Source organism: Portunus trituberculatus, chromosome 38 (assembly GCF_017591435.1).
Source record: "Portunus trituberculatus isolate SZX2019 chromosome 38, ASM1759143v1, whole genome shotgun sequence".
Taxonomy (NCBI): domain Eukaryota; kingdom Metazoa; phylum Arthropoda; class Malacostraca; order Decapoda; family Portunidae; genus Portunus; species Portunus trituberculatus.
In genome coordinates this window covers 900,001-915,000 of record NC_059292.1, presented here as the reverse complement: position 1 = coordinate 915,000, position 15,000 = coordinate 900,001, and the positions used below count along the sequence as shown (strand labels likewise).

General features: G+C 48.7%; 1 protein-coding gene across 5 annotated transcripts in view; it reads right to left on the bottom strand.

Annotated features, from left to right (window-relative positions):
* LOC123515207 (FERM domain-containing protein 4A-like) overlaps positions 1-15,000 on the bottom strand; it is a 289,831-nt gene that overhangs the window by 263,352 nt on the left and 11,479 nt on the right. For 3 of the 5 annotated variants that reach the window (XM_045273737.1, XM_045273744.1, XM_045273742.1), the window contains exon 1: positions 6,465-7,071. The exons of the other annotated variants lie outside the window; for them this stretch is intronic. In XM_045273737.1, the coding sequence (XP_045129672.1) occupies positions 6,465-6,569 (105 nt within the window). In that variant the 5' untranslated portion in view covers positions 6,570-7,071. Of the gene's footprint in view, positions 1-6,464; positions 7,072-15,000 lie in introns of those variants that run through there. 5 annotated transcript variants of the gene reach the window in all.

Sequence of the window (15,000 nt, the reverse complement as noted above, 5' to 3'; positions counted from 1 at the left end):
GAGAGAGAGAGAGAGAGAGAGAGAGCCACAACATAATCCATATAAGGTAGTGATTCTGAACAACCAAAAATATATCCCGTCACATTTTCAAATAATAATAATAATAATAATAATAATAATAATAATAATAATAATAATAATAAATAATAATAATAATAATAATAAGGATCTACTAGAAACACTTTATACATTATGGGATCAAAATGCTTATAAATGGTGTTGTGATATGTGTGGTGTTGCAATACGTATAAGTTTAACTGTAAAGATGTGTGTATGTGTGTGTGTGTGTGTGTGTGTGTGTGTGTGTGTGTGTGTGTGTGTGTGTGTGTGTGTGTGTGTGTGTGTGTGTGTGTGTGTGTGTGTGTGTGTGTGTGTATACATGCACACACCTATGAATGTATACCTATAATGTGTATGTATACCTAAATACATATTACCTTTTCTTTTTATATAGGTTAAATGTATGTGTGTGTATTTCTACGTATACATGCACACACCTATGAATGTTCACCTATAATGTGTATATATACCTAAATACATATTACTTTTTTCTTTTCATATAGTTAAGTTTTTTTAAGCTTTTTATTATTTGATAGTATTGTCCATGAAATTATCTATATATATATACTTAAATGCATATTACGTTTTCTTTCCATATAGTTAAGTTTTTTTTTTATTTTTTTTTTATTTGATAGTATTGTCCATGAAATTATATATAGCTTGCAAAAAAGGGCAATTTGTTTTAGTCATTTATCATTTTAATATCTTCAGTGCCACCTCGCGTTTCCATATTCATTCTGCTTACTATTTGGTGGTTTTATACAGCTTCACAAACTCATGTGGGGGGTTAAAATAGTAAACACTCTGGCTATTAATCTTCTGGTCTCTTTACACCCTTCCTGATGTCAATAAAATGGTCTAATAGTACACAAATCTCAGGTAAAAATGTGTCCCAGTACTGAAGGGGGTAAAATAGTAAAGACTGTGGTCATTAATCTTCTGGCCTCCATAGACCCCTCCTAATGTCAATAAAATGGTCTAATGGTACACAAATCTCAAGGTAAAAATGTGTCCCAGTACTGAAGGGGTTAAAACATACATGTACGTACATAAGACAAATATAATAAGGTGTTTACGTGACTGGTGAGAGTTCCTGGTGCTTATCTTGGTCTTCTTCCTTGAGTGATTTGTGGTGATGGCGTCTTTCGTGCTATCTTATCTAATCTAATACTCCACCACCACCACCACCACCACCACCACCACTAAAGTTTGTGAAGTGAGTAAATAAGCATTCCCCGCCACTGTTGACCCCTCCCCCACTCCCCACAAACACTCATGCCCCCTTCCCCAAACACTGCTACCCTCCCACCCACCCCTACACAGCAGCCCCATCCACCCCCCCCACACCTCTCACCTTCTTCCTCATCTCCCCCATCCCCACACCATTCCCCATCTTCCTCCTCATCTCCCTACTCTCATGGCATTCTTTCCCTCTACTCATTTCCATCCTGTCTTTCTCTCCTCATCTTCTCCCTGTCCTCCTTTCCTCATTCCTCTCCAGTCTTCTTCTTCCTCTTCCTCTTCCTCCTCCTCCTCCTCCTCGTCTTGTTCCCTTCCATCCCCGGTCTTCCTCAGGTTAACGACCACTGATACTAAAAGGCTTAAGGAAACGGTGGAGACAAGGCAGGGAAAGGCAAAGGAAGAGGAGGAGGAGGAGGAGGAGGAGGAGGAGAGAGAGAGAAAATTTCATCTAATAGAAATGTGGATATTGTTTTCTTTTCATCTTCTTCTCTTTCTCTTCCTCCTTCTTTCTAAAATAGTCCATCTTAAAGAGGTCTGGTAATTCCTCTCTCCTCCTCCTCCTCCTCCTCCTCCTCCTTCTCAAGTTAATCTAAGAATGGTCTGGAAATTTTTCTTACTATTATCACCATTATTATTACCACGACTATTTCTTCATCCTCTTCCTCTACTTCTTCTTCTTCTTCTTCTTCCTCCTCCCCCTCCCCCTCCTCCTCCTCCTCCTCCTCATTTTTCCCAGGGTAGCAGACGTTACTAATCCTTTCCTTAATGCACGTCTGAAACTGTTCACACACTGACGACTACCTGCCCATCCCTCTGTTTGCTTCCTCCTCCTCCTCCTCCTCCTTCTCCTCCTCCTCCTCTTCTTCCACCTCCCTGCCCTCCTTTCTGCTTTCCACCATCCATCTTCCAGCTCCTCCTCCTCTTCCTCTTCCTTCTCCAATGTTCCTCTCTCTCTCTCTTTTTTTTATGTCACTCGTTCTTCTTCCTCCTCCTCCTCCTCCTCCTCCTCCTCCTCCTCCTCCTCTTCTGTCTCGTTCATTCTTATCTTTCCTCCTCCTTTATTCCGTCGTTGTTGTCGTCGTAGTCTTCTTCTTCTTCTTCCTCCTCCTCCTCCTCCTCCTCCTCCTCCTCCATATCTTTCCTCCTCCCCTTTTCCTATATTTTATCTTCCTCCTCCTCCTCCTCCTCCTCCTCCTCTTCTTCCTTCTTTTCACCATTGCATGTCATCCATCCCCTCGTTCCATCCTTCATTCTCCTCCTCCTCCTCCTCCTCCTCCACCTCTTTCACTACAACCATCACCACCACCTCCTCCTCCTCCTTTTCCTAGCATCACTCACAACTACCTACCCATTTTCTTTAATCATCCGTTTTCTTCCTGTTTCCACTCCTACCTACCTGCCTGTGCTCCTCCTGGCCACTCACTCACTCCACTCACTCCACTCTCTGTTACACCTCTGAGCCCCTCCACCTCCACCTCTCCTCCTCCTCCAGTGTCACTTTTTGTCACTGTCACTGGCCCTGTCATCATCACTGCCGCTATCACTGCTGTTACTACTGCTGTTGTGTTATCAAGGTGCCACTATCACTAACACTGCTACTATTACGACTACTGTTACTGTTATCTTCATTAGCATTTTGTGGTGTGTCTATTTTGATTTGCTGCTATTATTGCTACTGCTGCTACTACTACTACTACTTTTACTATTGCTACTGCTACTGCTGCTGCTGCTATTACTACTACTACTGCTGCTGCTGCTATTACTACTACTGCTGCTGCTACTACTACTATTACTACTATTGCTATTACTATCAGCAACAATTATATCAAATCACCACCACCACGACCACCACCACCACCTTCACCACTTCCACTACTATTACGACGACGACTACTACTACGACTACCACTACTACTACTACTTCCACCACCACCACTTACTACTACTACTACTACTACTACTACCACCACGACCCTGCCCGGAAGCGAGTCATGGCGAGTCTCACCCGAACAGAGAAGCAAACATGTTGACTGAGCGCCGGCCAGATGAGGGAAGGAAGGGAAGGGAGGGGAGGGGAGGGGAGGAGAGGAGAGGGAGAGGGGAGGGAAGGATCCTTGGGGAGGGGGTTGCGTGGTGAGGAGCGGGCTGGAAGAGGGGGCGGGACGGAGTAGGTCTATAAGGGAGTTGAAAGGATGCCGCTGTCGGGTCGGTCAGCCAGCCAGTTAGTCAGTCAGTCAGTGAGTGAGTCAGCTGCCGTTCGGTTCGGTTCGGTTAAGTGAGTATTGATTAAAAATAACGGACATTTTCTTTTTCCTTGTGTAAGAGAGGGAAGAGCTGGCCAAGGGATACACAGAGTTAAAAAAAAAAAAAAAAATGAAAAGAAAACGAAAAGTAAAAAGGGCCTACTTACACGCCAGTACCCGTGCACAGATCTTAGTCTTTCATATTTGGTGCTTCCCACGCCTGATCTCTTCTCACTATATCACTATCTTCACCCCTCCCCTCTCCCATACCCCCTGCCCCCTGCCATACCCTTCCAGACACAGACAGCTCCGTACATTGGTGACGCAGGTGAGGGGGCAACAGGCACACACCGCACGCTCCCTCACACACTCACACACACACACACACACACACACACACACACACACACACACACAGGTCGTACAATGATTTCTTGGGTCCAAAATATCTAACCTAACCTAAAAAAAAATAAACAAATGAATAAATAAATAAACAAGAAATAAGAATAAAAAAATATATAATGAAATAATTAAAAGTAACCAAACCAAACCTAACCAAACCAAACCTAACCTAACTTAACCTAACCTACACATTGTTTATTCATATATTCACTGCATTTGTCTTTATCATTATTATCACCCATTTTTTGCAGCTACCCTTATCTTCTTATATATGCATGGTGATATAACCCCCCCTCTCTCTCTCTCTCTCTCTCTCTCTCTCACACACACACACACACAAAAAAAAAAAAAAAATAGACAGACAGATAAAAAAATAAATAAATAAAATGAGTTAACGAAAGAAAAAAGTGAAGAAAAAGATAATTATTTAATAAGGAAGACAATGAAGAGGAAAGCCAATTACATGAAGACGAAGATTTTGGTGAAGGTCAAGAAGAAAAACACAACGTAGGTCCAGGTATATGAAGACTACACTCTAACCCCCCCACCTGTACCTATCCCCCACAGAAACACAGGTAGATACACACAGGTAAAAACACACAGGTAGAAACAGAGATAGATACACAGGTAGATACACACAGGTAGACACACACAGGTAGATACACACAGGTAGACACACACAGGTAGACACACACAGGTAGACACACACAGGTAGACACACACAGGTAGATACACACAGGCAGACACACACAGGTAGATACACACAGGTAGACACACACAGGTGGACACACACAGGTAAACACACACAGGTAGATAGAGAAAGACAGATAGAAACACACACAGAAACACGGGTACACACACACACACACACACACACACACACACACACACACACACACACACACACACACACACACAGAAAGACGGGTACATACAGGAAAAGCAATGAGCGGAAACAGGAAACTTTGAGTGGCGGGATTACAGCGAGCAGCTCCAGGGACGGTTATGGCAGCAGGGAAATGGGAGGATTATAGCAGAGGTATGGTGGTATGGGAGGGTGGGAGATGCGGGGGCGCTGAGGAAGTGGACTGAGAGAGGAGGGAGAGGGAAGGGGGGGATGAGGGAAGAGGATGGGGTGTGGGGGACGGGTTGTAGGGGCGTTTCCTTTCCTAGTGCGTGGATTTGCGAGATAGCAGGAAAGGAAGATGAGAGAGAGAGAGAGAGAGAGAGAGAGAGAGAGAGAGAGAGAGAGAGAGAGAGAGAGAGAGAGAGAGAGAGAGAGAGAGAGAGAGAGAGAGAGAGAGAGAGAGAGAGAGACTAAACACACATACACGCAAGGGGAAGGAGCAAAAGTATATGATACATACCAAAGAAATTAAAGAAATCACACACACACACACACACACACACACACACACACACACACACACACACACACACACACACACACGGGGCAGGAAGGAAGGCGAGGAAAGAGGCGGGGTGGAGTGCAAACATTATAACACATCACTCGTTAACCTCAAAGTGATCACCTTAACATCGTGAAGGAAGATTGACTCACTGACTTGGCTGACTGAGGAGGAGGAGGAGGAGGAGGAGGAAGATGAGTTACTTTGCTGTCAGATTCAAATACCCCATCGTAAAGAGACTCAAAATGGACCAAGGCGGGGCTGGACTTCGCTGGACGGGGCTGGGAGGGATGGGACGGGGCAGCGACTGCAAAGAAAGCCCTATCCACACCCCCCCCCTTCAATCACCAACCCATCCCCCCATTGCCAACCCGTAACCCAAAGCATGCTGGGATGGGATAGGACAGGACACACACACACACACACACACACACACACACACACACACACACACACACACACGGCATCTCCCACCTCTAGCTATGAATGGATGGTGATGGAGAGGGAAGAGAGAGCGGAAGGGAAGGAAGGGAAGTGAGGGAAGAAAGAGAGAGAATCCTGTCTTGCGTCCCTCACCACCTCTTCCTAATCATCCCCTTCACCTTCCCCTCCCCCTCCCTCCCCACGTCCATTCATACATCTCCCCTCGCCACGCCTTCCCCCCACCTCCCCCTCCCCATAGCTGTATCTACCCCATCTCCTACCTCAATCCTTACAGCTACCACCCCCCCCCTTCCCATCCTTCCTATTCCTTCGCGGCTTATCCCTGCAACGTCCGGGCGCCCAACACAACACCGCCACGCCCCCGCCCACATCCGGAAACCAGCGGGCGTCCTGCGGGTGGGGCAAGGCGGGCCGGGACGTAAGGAGCCCCGAGCCAGCCGTTAATGTCTTAGTGAGCCCACAGGTGGTAAGGAATGTGGGGCGGAGGGGTGACGGGAGAGGCACGAGAGCGGGGGTGGGATGGGGAGGCGGGTAGATGAGGGGCGGTGAGTGAGGGTGTAAACAGTGGGCGTGGGAACATTAGGCACAGACAATGGGAGAGGAGGTGAAGGAAAACAGACACGGTGAGGGAGAGTGACAAGTCCGGACAGCCGCTGCCTCTCACCTTGCTCCTGACGACGCCCCGGTACAGGGTCTGCGCCGTGGAGGGCTTCCTGCGCCGGCTGCGGGCTGGAGACACCTGCAGTGCCTCCACCAGCGACGACATCATCCTTCTCCTGCAGTCCTCACCGCCTTGCCGTCATCACGACCCTCGACACGCCGCCGCGACACCCTCGTCTCGTGTTAGCGGGCGGTGGCAGCGGCGGCGGCGGCATCAGTTCCTCGCTCTGGGGAACGCCGCCCAACACACACACACGTCCCGCTGCACCGTGAACGCCGCTCGCCGGGCACACACACACGCAACACACCTGCCCACTCACTGCCTGGAAGCACGTCTCGCCTCCTCACGCCAGCATCTCCTTCAGCGATCACATTACTTCCCAAACACGTGAAAAACACAGCGTGGGACAAACACACCACAACACAGAGAGGGCGGCATCGCTGTCCTCCCGCACTATGCTATAGACACACCCGCCAGGAGTGTTACGCCAGGGGCACCATGCACGCCGAATAGGAGAGTGCCAGAATCGCAGTGGCACTGAGAATACCCGGAGGGAGGGCAGAACACAGCGGCGTGCGTCTCACCTTCACCGTGGCTTAGTGTCAACTGAGGCGAGTCGGTCGGGCGGGCGGTCGGGACCCATGTGTGTGTGTGTGTGTGTGCCGCTACACGCTGCCCGCCACCACGCACCCACCAACGGACGCACGCACTCACGCAGCGTAAAGAGAAGAGAGGTCCTCGCGCCACCCATGCAGGTATTCGAGTCCTACGAGTGTGACTGCCTTACCTGCCGGGTCACTGGAGACAGGAGGGAGGAGGAGGAGGAAGTGAGGGAGCGGGAAGAGAGAGCGAGGCAAAAGCAAGGATTAGACTCAAGAGCAACAGTTTGTGGGGCGCTGCTGCCTTACCGGCCCGGCCACCAGCACGCCCGCACGCCCGCACGCCCCTACGCCGCAAGAAGTAGGTAAAGGTCAACCATTAACGCGGATGACGAAGTTTATTCTGTTTTTTCCTTTTTTTTTTTTTTCTTTTCACGAGAGGAATGAATGCGAACCCAGGTGAACGAGTGGCTAGGTAAGGTGATCATAGCACAGGTGAGGCGCTAATGAGTAATAACGCCCCCCATCTCTCTCTCTCTCTCTCCTCTCTCTCTCTCTCTCTCTCTCTCTCTGTCACGACCCACCCTCCATGACGTAACTTCCCTTGACACACACACACACACACACACACACACACACACACACACACACACACACACACACACACACACACACACACACACTCCCACGCTAAGCAGCTCCACTACACACCCTTCGGGGCCTCACAAGGGAGGGGAGACACACACACACACACACACACACACACACACACACACACACACACACACACACACACACGGCCCGGTAGCTCAGTGGTTAGAGCACTGGCTTCACAATCCAGAGGACCGGGGTTCGATTCCCCGGCCGGGTGGAGATATTTGGGTGTGTCTCCTTTCACGTGCAGCCCCTGTTCACCTAGCAGTGAGTAGGTACGGGATGTAAATCGAGGAGTTGTGACCTTGTTGTCCCGGTGTGTGGTGTGTGCCTGGTCTCAGGCCTATCCGAAGATTGGAAATAATGAGCTCTGAGCTCGTTCCGTAGGGTAACGTCTGGCTGTCTCGTCAGAGACTGCAGCAGATCAAACAGTGAAACACACACACACACACACCCGAGAGAGAGAGAGAGAGAGAGAGAGAGAGAGAGAGAGAGAGAGAGAGAGAGAGCACTCTACAAGTAAGTCTACCTGGCCGGAAATTCCTTAAGTTTTTCTCTCTTTTCTTTTATCTTATATTTTTCCGCTTTTTTTTTCTAACCTTGCAAGAGACCCGCCGCGCTCTCTCTCTCTCTCTCTCTCTCTCTCTCTCTCTCTCTCTCTCTCTCTCTCTCTCTCTCTCTCTCTCTCTCTCTCTCTCTCTCTCTCTCTCTCTCTCTCTCTCTCTCTCTCTCTCTCTCTCTCTCTCTCCTCTCCTCTCCTCTCCTCTCCTCTCCTCTCTCTCTCTCTCTCTCTCTCTCTCTCTCTCTTTTCTTATCAGGAACCGTATGTGTCCTTAGCCTTCTTCTGGGACACTTGTGGTCTACTGTATATCTCAGGGAAGCGTGAAGCGTGAAGCGTGAAGCGAGGAGTGTTGGTATGTACTAGGTAGGTGTTATAGTAAGGTAAGGCAAGGCAAGGCAAGGCAAGGCAAGGCAAGGCAAGGCAAGGCAAGGCAAGGCAAGGTAAGGAAAGATAATGTAATGTAAAGTAATGTAAAGTAAGGTCAGGTTATAGGTTAGGTTAGGTTAGGTTAGGTTAGGTTGAATCAGGTTTTGGTTAGTTGAGTATAAAGTTAGGAAGGTTATGTTAGGTCAGCTCCGTTAGATCAGGTAAAGATTGGCTAAGATCAGCTTGGGTTGCGTAAAAAATAGGTTAGGTTGGTTGAATATAAGTTTGATGAAGTTAGGTTTGGTTAGCTTGTGTTAGGTTAGGTTAAGTTAGGTTAGGTCAGCGAAGATTACGTAAAATTATGTTTGGTTAATTAGTGTAGTTAAATTAGTTAGAGTTTTAGTTAATTCAGTTATATAAGCTTAAGTTTGGTAAAGTTAGATTAGTCTGAGTTATTTTAGGTAAGTTACGTTAGGTCAAGCTTGGTTAGGTTAAGTTACATCAGCAGACTGTTTAATGGCGCCACTCGTCACTGCCACTATTAATACGCACTACAGTAACAGTCCTGGCAGCTGTGGTAGGCTAGGTCCGTACTGGCGTGGAGGGGTTATAGAAATAGTGATGCTTCTCAACACACCATTCTCGGCGCCAGTTCAAATTACACAATCTTTTAATAACACACGTGAGCTGCCTTCCACCGCCCGTCCAAGCTCTTCCAATGCTAGTTAGTCAGTCGGTGTAGAATAATGCTATCAGGCAGTCTGACCTAACCTACCCTAACCTATCTTCATGTAATTTGAACTAACCTATCTTAATCCAACCTAACCCAAACCTAGCCCACATTCTAACATAACCTGATTGCTTTCTTTTAACCCTAACCTGGCACAACTTTAATCCAACCCAATCAAACCTAGGCTAACATTAACCCAACCTAACTTTATCCAACCCAACCAAAACCTTATCTAATTTTAACCAAACAACCCAACACAACCAAAACCTGGCTCTACTTAACCCAACCACCCTTAACCAAACACCAACCCAACCCCTAAACAATAAGAACCCAGCACTCACATAGCCAATCCCTCGCCATGAACACCAAAACCTTAAAAATAACACACAAGAAACCAGAAAAAGGAGAAAAACCCATGCCTACTTTTCCTTCCCTTCCGCCTAGCTGTGAGTGATTACGCCGCAAGCCAGCCACCGAGCCACCAGTCAGCCAGCCAGCAGCGGGATACATTAGCGAGGGAGTGTGTGTAATGCTGCAGCTGTGAGTGTTCTGCTCAAGTGATGCATGACAGGAGGAGGTGGTAAACATTTCCGAGAAGCCACGCCAAGATTCTCTATTCGAGGAAGGTGTGAGGATAACTGCATCACCCATATGGACGTGTGTGTGTGTGTGTGTGTGTGTGTGTGTGTGTGTGTGTGTGTGTGTGTGTGTGTGTGTGTGTGTGAGGCAGGGAGGTGGGTAATGGGGGACACACACACACACACACACACACACACACACACACACACACACACACACACACACACACACACACCGCGTGTAGTAGTTAGCACGCTCGAGAAGGTCTGGGTTCGAGTCCCGGAGGCGGCGAGGCAAATGGGCAAGCCTCTTAATGTGTAGCCCCTGTTCACCTAGCAGTAAATAGGTACGGGATGTAACTCGAGGGATTGTGGCCTCACTTTCCCGGTGTGTGGAGTGTGTTGTGGTCTCAGTCCTACCCGAAGATCGGTCTATGAGCTCTGAGCTCGCTCCGTAATGGGGAAGACTGGCTGGGTGACCAGCAGAAGACCGAGATGAATTACACACACACACACACACACACACACACACACACACACACACACCATCAGTCCCAGCGTCATATTCAGGAACGCTTCCTTCCCTCACCGCGTCCATTTTCAAAGACTAAAAGAGACAATTAGCCGAGTTTTAAAGAGTATTTGTCCTGATGATAATGGAGAAAACTTGTCAACATGTCAATCGAATTACAGAGACATCCTTTAAAAACCCGTCATTTCAACTACAACCCTTTGAAAATAGTGAAGGGGCTGTGAGGCGGGGAAGTGTTTCAGAAAATGCCTTAGTTCCTCCTCCACAGCCACACAGTCCACCTCACAAGCCTTCACTCTACCCACCTCACTAACACTCACATACAGCCCCCAAAAATCACAGTCCCAGCCTCCTCCACAGCCACACAGTTCACCTCACAAACCTTCCTCTACCCACACACACACACACACACACACACACACACACACACACACACACACACACACACACGCCCGGTAGCTCAGTGGTTAGAGCGCTGGCTTCACAAGCCAGAGGACCGGGGTTCGATTCTCCGGCCGGGTGGAGATATTTGGGTGTGTCTTCTTTCACGTGTAGCCCCTGTTCACCTAGCAGTGAGTAGGTACGGGATGTAAATCGAGGAGTTGTGACCTTGTTGTCCCGGTGTGAGGTGTGTGCCTGGTCTCAGGCCTATCCGAAGATCGGAAATAATGAGCTCTGAGCTCGTTCCGTAGGGCTGTCTGGCTGTCTCGTCAGAGACTGCAGCAGATCAAACAGTGAAACACACACACACACACACACACACACACACACACACACACACACACACACACACACACACACAGCCTTCCAGAGAGATGGAGAGCGATAAAGCTGACCGAGAGATTTTGTGTGAAGTAAAAATAATCGTTTCGTGATGTCACATGTTGAGAAAAATTCAGTCATCCAGTCCACATCATAGTCCTCCTTCCCTACTCCCCTCACACTCAGACCCCAGTAGTCCCCTTCTATCCTAGTCCCAGCCTCCTCCACGCAGCCACACAGTCAGTCAGGCAGCACGCGTCCTCTCCATGGCCGGGAAGTGAGTGAGTGTTACCTGGGCAGGGCTTCTGAAGGTGAGCATGAGCGCCATCGTCGGCCTTGCGTCCAAGGTGATGGGGTCGTTACCACCACCACCACCACCACTGCCGCCGCCGCCGCCACCACCGCCACCACCACACCTGAAGGCCAAGATGAGGTGCGAAGGGCGGCCAGGTGAGGGAGATGTGCCGGGAGGAGGTGTTCTTTGTTTTATTCTTGTTCTTTTGTTGGTTTTTCTTTTATTTAGTTCATTTTATTTTGGTTTCTCGTCTATTTCTTCTCTTTTCTTATTTAATTCTATTCGTTTTTTTCAAGTTTGTTATTCCACATTTTTTTCTGCCTTGTGATCTATTTTCTTTCCTTACTCTTTACTTTCTCTCTCTCTCTCTCTCTCTCTCTCTCTCTCTCTCTCTCTCTCTCTCTCTCTCTCTCTCTCTCTCTCTCTCTCTCTCTCACTTCTTTTCCTAGTTTCTTTTTTTCCAATTTTTTTTTTCTCCAGTCTTGTTTCTGTTCTAACTTTTTCTTGTCAATTATCTACCTTTACTCTTACCCGTGTGTGTGTGTGTGTGGGGGAGGGGCAGAGGGACGGTGTATCATATTCTATTTCCATATCCAATCTTTTTTTTTTTTTTCATTTGTTCTGTTAGACTCATCGTTAAGCACTGCCTTGGATACTAACAATTATGCTCCATATAAAGACATATCCGTGATTTCCAAAGAGGAGCATTTCTTGAAGTGAATAACCATGTCTACCTGTTTATCTATCTGTTTGTCTGCATGTCCATCTATTTACTTCATCAAATAGCTTTAAGAACACCCTTCTTTTCACATACTCTACTCTACAGAACAGAGACAAAGCACACAGACACACACACAAAACACAAAATAAATGTCTGTCTGTGTGTCTATCTGTTTGTCTGCATGTCTATCTATTCACTTAACTAAAATACCCTTTTCATATGCTATACTCTACAAAAGACAAACAAAACACCCAGACACACACAAACACAAAACAATGTCTATTTATCTATCTATCGGTTTGTCTCTCCATCTGTTAGCTATCCACCCCTCTTTTAAAACACCCTCTCTTTCATATGCACTCAACAAAACACAGACAAACAGACACATGACAGAACAAACACAAAACAATGTATCTCTCTATCTATCTATCTATCTATCTATCTGTTTGTCTCTCAATCTGTTAACTAAACCACCCACATATACACCTTTAATCTCATCAGACCCATGACGCCTTTTCCTATTCCTTCTGGCTACTATTTGGCGATTTCATACAGCTTCAGAAACATATGCTGGGATTAGAATAGTAAAGACTCTGGACATTAATCTTTTGACCTCCACACACCCTTCCTAATGCAAAGAAAATCGTCTAATTACACCCTAAAAATCATGGTAAAAACTGCGTCTCAGTACTGAAGGGATTAAAACACTCCCTCTTTCATGTACACTCAACAAAACACAGACAAACAGACAGACACGTGATAGAACAGTGTGAAGTGCGCGGCGCCGTCCTTCCTTCAGTGTCAGGGTAGGTGTGGCAGCGGGTGGGTGGAGTAGGAGGAGTGGGTGAGAGGGAGAGAGGGAGGGAGGCCGCCATACACCACCACACATCAACACACCCTGCTCGGAGTCTCGGACACTCACCAGGGGGCCTTGGAGGAGGAGGTGGAGGAGGAGGAGGAGGAGACAAGGAAAGGTGATGTAATAGCTAGTCATGTTTCTGATAGTGACTTCATCTCTCCTCCAGCCTCACACCACGAGCCTCAAAGCAAAGATCCGTATTCAGAAACGCTCTCTCACCACGACTGTTTTCTAAGGCCACACAGATGATTGAGGGGGCGGGGTTCAAGAGTGTTTCTCCAGTTAATAATGTAGATATCAAGTCACCCTCACTCTAGAACCGTAAACAAAAGATCTTAAAACATCGTGTAAACTTAAGTAAAGCCTTCTGAAATAGTGGAGGTGAAGCGCTGAAGTGTTTGGGAATACGAGCCAAAGACAGGCCAGGGCAGGTCTGAAGGGCGGCTCAGGCTGTCTCCACGAGTCTGAGGGCAAAGGCAGGCTAGGGCGGATCTGAAGGGCGGCTCAGGCTGTGTCCACGAACCTCAAAGCCAAGACAGGCTAGGGCGGATCTGAAGGGCGGCTCAGGCAGTGTCCCTTCACTACGCGGGGCGACATCACGCTCCTGGACTCCTCCATTACGATGCGCCACACAAAAACGACTTAATGAGCTGAGACTGCGGCGGTGCGGCTCCCACTCCCTCCCCGGCGGCGAAGGCGACGTGGGCAGCTGGCAGATCCGCAACATCCCCTCCCTCCCATCCTGACGATAAGAGAGAGGGAGGGGGATGCTGCGGAGAGAGGGAGAGGGAGAGGGAGAGGAGATGGCCGAGAGGGTGGGAGAAAGTAAGGTGGACGCACAGGTTTGAGCCTCACAGCGTCCACCCCACCCAACACCACCCCACCCCACCCTACCCCAGCCCAGCCCAGCCACTCTCCAGATCGTGCCCGTCACGCGTCCCTTCCCGAGGCGCGGCGCCCCAGGGAGGGAGCACGCCGTGTGACGGGTGGCACGCCTTTTTTGGCACGGATCAGGAAAAGAAAGTGCATGGCCAGAAAAATGAGTATCAGCTCGCTCTGCACACGTCATCTGCACTCCCCCGACCGCCCCTCACCCTGCCTTCACCCTACCCTGCCTCTCCCTGCTCTGCCCTTCCCTGCCCGCCACCACCTCAGTACACCTAACGCTACTGCACACACGCACGCACGCACGCACGCACGCACACACCGCGTAGTGTAGTGGTTAGCACGCTCGACTCACAATCGAGAGGGCCGGATTCGAATCCCAATAAGCGGCGAGGCAAATGGGCAAGTCTCTTAATGTGTGGCCCCTGTTCACCTAGCAGTAAATAGGTACGGGATGTAACTCGAGGGGTTGTGGCCTCGCTTTCCCGGTGTGTGAAGTGTGTTGTGGTCTCAGTCCTACCCGAAGATCGGTCTATGAGCTCTGAGCTCGCTCCGTAATGGGGAAGACTGGCTGGGTGACCAGCAGACGACCGAGGTGATTCACACACACACACACACACACACACACACACACACACACACACACACACACACACACACACACACACACACACACACACATCATTAGTTTTCACGATGTCCCCGAGGCGCGATAATTAGCTGTGAGAGTTTGAGTTCCTGGGGGTGCCATTATGACCCTTAGGGATGCCATTACGCCCCAGTGTCCCCAGAGGCAGGGCGGAGCCAGCCACACCTCGCCAAGCCCAGCGCCACACCCTCCACACCCCAATCCTATACAGCATAATTGTCAGCTGCTGGGCCGTCATCTCGCCCTGATAGAAGATAAGAACTGCGTGGGAAGCGCGGGACACTACCAATTAAACCTTCTTGGGCTCTACACTGCGACCCCCGCCCACGCCCATCACCAAGAGACGC